The sequence below is a fragment of the Seriola lalandi genome, unplaced genomic scaffold (assembly GCF_002814215.2).
Source record: "Seriola lalandi dorsalis isolate HSWRI2012SDOR001 ecotype SW California unplaced genomic scaffold, Sedor1 jcf7180002054901, whole genome shotgun sequence".
Taxonomy (NCBI): Eukaryota; Metazoa; Chordata; class Actinopteri; order Carangiformes; family Carangidae; genus Seriola; species Seriola lalandi.
Genome location: NW_019525453.1, coordinates 661,846 through 667,345, shown reverse-complemented (window position 1 = coordinate 667,345; position 5,500 = coordinate 661,846). Strand labels below are relative to the sequence as shown.

The window sequence follows — 5,500 nt, the reverse complement described above, 5'->3', positions numbered from 1 at the left end:
ATCAGTAGTTAGTGGGCCTTTGATTGGTGTGTGCGTGTGTGTGTGTGTGTGTGTGTGTGTGTGTGTGTCCCTGTAGGTGCATGTGTGTGTTGGTGTTAAAACAGATAATCAAGGAAAAAGGAGGCATCCTGCACTGAATGAACTCTTGTTGCACTGAGCAGAGAAATACTTGTCAAAATAAACCAACATGGGTTAATGTACAGGTTCTTCAGATCTGAGAGGTGTAGAGTTGTGTGCATGTGTATCTCTGTGTGTGTGTGTGTGTGTGTGTGTGTCTGGACAAACTTCAAACGATCACCTGACATAAATCTAAACTTACATTTTTAACCGCAAAAGCAGCGGATAAACACGCACTCAAAAGCAACATTTTGTCAGCATTTCTCTACACTTGAAAGCGTCAGTGTTCCCCGCGTATTCCCTGCGTAATAAAAATATTTGCGGAATCCAGAGAAAAATACTCCAGAATTCATGTCCACATGGCTCCACTTTTGACTTTTGAGTGCAATGTCATCACATGATAAAAAACCTCATTCATGCTTTCATCCTCCTGGCCGACTCCCACCCACGTTCTGCCTGTCTGGCGGTCACTTTTTTCTGCATCAGAGTGGGATCTAGGTTTCCAATAGGATCTTGCTCCGCAGCTTCTATTTGCGTTCCACTCTTTTTTTGAGCCCAGGAAATGATGGATCCCAGTCTGCTGGAAGCCGTTTGGATAGAGGGGATTTTTTATTAATGAGAAGGAGAACATTGACTGGAAGTTGTTGAGGTGTTTTTGGATGTTTTGCAGGTAGGAACATTTTTGAATTTGTATTCTTTGCGTCTCTTTTTCAAGCGGCATTTTTGTATCAATTAGGCACGAAGTAAAAAAAAAAATTAATCTCACATCACTAGCTTTCCTCTTGATACTTACAAAAGCTATGTTTTTTTTTGTGTATCTCCTATTTGCACATAATGTGTCCTAATTATCCTGCGCTACACACTTGTCTAAGTTCTTTTCCAAGATGTTTATAGAGTCTAATAGAATAATATTATACATAGATAATATTATACACGCTTCAACTGTTGTTTGTGCAACTAAGTGACAGTAAACTTAGACTGTTGCATCTACTAATCATAGCATTGCCTCTGTTTTAATCCTATTAATTCAACTGCAGATGCCTCGTGTCAATATAAAACAAAAATATCACAGACATCACTCACTTTTCTGCCAAGAGACTTATTTAGAATTTGAGCACGTGCGCCCTCTGCTGCCAAAATAATATGGAAACTCAATGTGAATGCTACTTGAGAAAGAAGTGTGGAGGCTCTCTCTCAAGCCTGACACTCTTTACCATTTCACTTTCTCTTCACCATTTCAATCTTTTCCATCTCTAGAAGGATCCATGAGGTCAATTCTCTCCAACACCTAAGTATTTCTGTCTTTGTCTCTTTCTTTTTAGCGGAATGGGCCTCAAACACATGTGTCTGCTGCTCTGTGCGGCTTCCCTGACAGTTTCTGGAGGTTTTGGTAAAGAAGGGAACAGCGAGGCGTACGTGTGGACCAGGCAGAGCCTCCCGGTGCTGCTGGACACACACACGCAGCTTTTAAACACCCCTTTGTTCAGAGGGCAGGAGGAGGATGAGGAGAAAGGAAGGGCAAAGACACTCTGTGGGATAGAGTGTCAGGGCAGCCTAACACCTATCGACCAGACTGAGCAAGAGAGGCTTCTGGGATATGAGACGATGTATGAGAACGGCACGCGCACACACACAAATATCAGTTTGCAGGGTTTTAATAAGACGTCTGCAAGAACACCAGCCCATTCACAAACAAGTACCCGGAGGAAACGACAGATTTACGGAGCAGATGGACGCTTTGTGATCTCTGATTCGCATTTTATCACCAACTACCCGTTCGCGACTGCAGTTCGCCTCTCCACAGGCTGCTCTGGAGTCCTGGTGTCTCCGAAACATGTGCTGACGGCAGCACACTGCATCCACGATGGGAGTGACTACCTAGAGAGTGCCAGCAGGCTTAAAGTAGGAGTGCTGCAGCTCAAAACCAAAAAAAGAAGAGGGGGAAGGAGGAGAGGAGGGCGGCGGAGGGGTGGGAGGAGAGGAGAGGTGGAGACAGGTGAGGGGAAAGAAGAGCAGTTAATGGAGGAAGGTGAGGAGCAGAATAGTATAGATGGAGATGTAGTGAGAGGAAGAAATGGAGGCAAAGCTAGGAGACCCAGAGGAAGAAGAGAGAAAAGTCATGTGTTGGCTGACGATGGAAATATAGATGAGTTTGAAAGAGGAAGGAAACGTAAGCGTCTCAGCCGTGTTCGGCGCGGTGTTGAACCCAGAAGGCAGCCGGTCTTCCGTTGGACGCGGGTTAAACAAACCCGAATCCCTCAAGGATGGATCCAAGCCAAGAGCTCCACCAACTCAGTTTCGTCTGACTACAATTACGCCCTTCTGGAGCTGAAACGACAAATCAAACAAAAGTACATGAGGCTCGGAGTGGCTCCCTCTGATGCTCCCCTGGCACGGATCCACTTCTCAGGCTATGATGCTGACAAAAGCCTGCTGGACGGGCGTGGAGACGAGAAGGTGGTTTATCGTTTTTGCTCTGTGGCAAAGGAGTCTGACGATTTGTTGTACCAGCACTGTGACGCGCAGTCCGGCGCGACAGGTGCAGGTGTTTACATTCGTCTGAGACAGGAAGCGGGAGATGTAGACAGGAAAGGGAAGTGGCAGAGGAGGGTGATTGGGGTTTTCTCAGGCCATCAGTTGGTGGAGGCGGACGGAGGTGAGCTGAGGGACTTTAATGTTGCTGTGAGGATCACTCCTCCCAAGTATGCCCAGATCTGTCACTGGATCCACGGAGATCCAAGTCTTTGTGAAGTGGTCTGAACTTACAGAGCAGTGGATCTCCAAGAGAATAAATCCGTTGTCACTTTCTACTAGACTCAAAGATCAGGGCTGCTGTGTATAAAACATCAAAGAACTGGTCTTAAGATGGTCAAAGCTCTGACTTCTGAGTCGGAACATTTTTGGTAAAAAAGTAGGACTTAGATGCTTTGCTTAAATGCTGACTGCAGTGATTCCTAATTGTTGTAAAACAAGACTTACAATCATGTCCTCCCTCCCAAAATGCCCTCAAGCACTGAAACAGCCAATAGAGAGGCCCCCATGCATATCTTGTCACATCATTCACTGTAACCAACATTATATGTTTCAGTATATTGCAACATACAAGAAGAAAGCACATAAAAGATGTTTTTGTACAGTTATAGTTACAATATCAATATGCAATATATGGGATATTTTTCATACAAATCTTAAATGAGCCCAAAAAGGATACAGTAGTAGTAGGCGTTGACCTAAAAATGAACTATTGCTTAAAAGAGAGCAAAGCACTAACATTGTAAAATGAAAGCAAAATGACCTTTTGGTCTTCTTAAAAAATCTGATGCCTTTAAACCAAAATTTCACTCTGAGCAGCTTTATACATACCAGCCCGACCTGATGTGAAACCAGCTCACCTCTTCAGTGTCAGGCCGTATCAGCAAACCTTTAATCCATGACTGTTGCAAATGTCCCTGATTCTGGATCTGCAACCTGTTCAGTCATTTATCAGTTCATTTAGAGACTGTGGAAATCACATAATATGAATGACTCAAAAATGGCTAAAAACATGCAAAGTGTCTAAATTTGAGTTGGTTTTTTGATAGAATTTCATTGTTACCTTTTCTAAAGACCACAATTGTTTGTCTGTCTTTGAAACACTTAATTTATATCACTGTAATTAACTGAAACTGTAATTATGTAAAGGGAAAGACAAAATATTATTATGTTCTCACATGTTGAACAGTGTAAACTTCTTGCTTGTTTGTTTTTGCAGTACTGGTGATAGCCTGTTGGTCCTCATTCACTACACTTCAAGAAAAATCTGAGTGTACACACACCACACACACACACACATATATATATATATGTGTGTGTGTATGTGTGTGTGTGTGTGTGTGTCATATTGTGTTGTATTGTAATTCTGCCTGTTATTGACCTGGCCACACATTTTCTTTTAACGCAAATAATTCATGTTGATAAAACAAGCTGACGAAAGCAGACCAGAGATAAGTGATGAGCCGAGAGGATTGTTTGGATCAGTGTATTTGTCTTTTATTGTATCTCATTTGGACTCACATGCAGGTGGGGGTGAGGGAGGGAGGGCGATGCCATCGATAATAACCAAAAAAAAGAAAAAAAAAGAAAGAAAAAAAAAACATCACAGCCTTCATATGAATACTTAGCAAACATTATTTATCCACATTCTTTTTGTTTTTATGTATCATAGTCATCTTTATTTTTCTTTCAACACTTTGTTAATGCCACAATGGATTAAGATACAGTCACTTTTGGAAATAAACAACACACAGAACATCCAGCGTATACTTGAGTACTTTACGGTGAGTCCCCAAGACTTCCAGTGACAGTACATGAACAAATGTACCGACCGCTGCTGCGTCACAAACGACCCAAAGAGTACTGAGGCCACATTCCAATCACGTACACGGATGCTTCCTTGTCTCTTTGATTTCCACTTTAACATGACGTCATTTCATGTGGAGACTGAGACAAAGAAAGGAGCTCTTAGAGAGTATTATGCAGATTGCATCTCAAATTGACCTGTGTTGCATGCTACAATGCAGTATCACTCCACACCAGCAGAGGGCGCAACAGTAAACACTCAGGGCAAAGTTTCCATTCAATACTGCCTCTGATTACAGATGTATGTACAAAGGAGGGACGTTTTTGAGTCTACTTGCTTCTTTTTCAACGATATAATTTGATGTAACTAAAAATATATGATACACTTTTATTCTCTCAAAATAAAGATTAAAGAAAATATGTATAATCTATCATTTAAAATAGTCTAAAATGCATATGTCAATTTGAACACATTTCACAAATTTTTGCATGTTCATACAATCCCTACAAAAAGATAAAGTAAAAATGAAACTGAACACTACGTGATGTGTTCGATGATAAGTCCCGATTTGCAGTGCAAGTGGTTTTCAGGTACATTTTGATTAAGAATCGATCTCCAAAAACTTGAAGTAGACAGGTGGGAGGATGGATGGCCAAGCAGATATAGGAACAACCAAGTCTTTAATGACATAAACATAGCTCAGTATTAGTTGGGACGACAGGGGTAAACGAGTTGGAGTGGGGGTTGGCCAGTGAAGTTACACACACCGAACACAGTCCACATTTAACAACACAGTCCTCGTCGGGGAGATGCGCAAAGAAACCAACATATATCCACCATTCCAAGTCAGCTGATACGCAGAAATCCAGAGTGAATCTAAATACACATTAATCTTTTTTTTTTTTCATTTTTCAGAAGTATATTAAGTAAAGGTTAACACTGAATTACACCCACACCCACACACACATAAACGGAATTTTGTTTTCTGTATCTAGGGTTCACATTCACAGTTGTGCTACAACATTAGATAAGGGGGGGCAGGGG

At 41.8% G+C, this 5,500-nt stretch overlaps 1 protein-coding gene across 1 annotated transcript; it reads left to right on the top strand.

The window, feature by feature from the left end:
- The first annotated feature begins 595 nt into the window (after positions 1–595).
- Positions 596–4,896, top strand: LOC111672505 (inactive serine protease 35-like). Its single transcript, XM_023429939.2, has 2 exons — positions 596–787; positions 1,440–4,896. Exons 1-2 carry the CDS (start codon positions 777–779, stop codon positions 2,875–2,877), a joined length of 1,449 nt encoding a protein of 482 aa, XP_023285707.1. The 5' UTR covers positions 596–776; the 3' UTR covers positions 2,878–4,896.
- Positions 4,897–5,500: the final 604 nt, after the last annotated feature.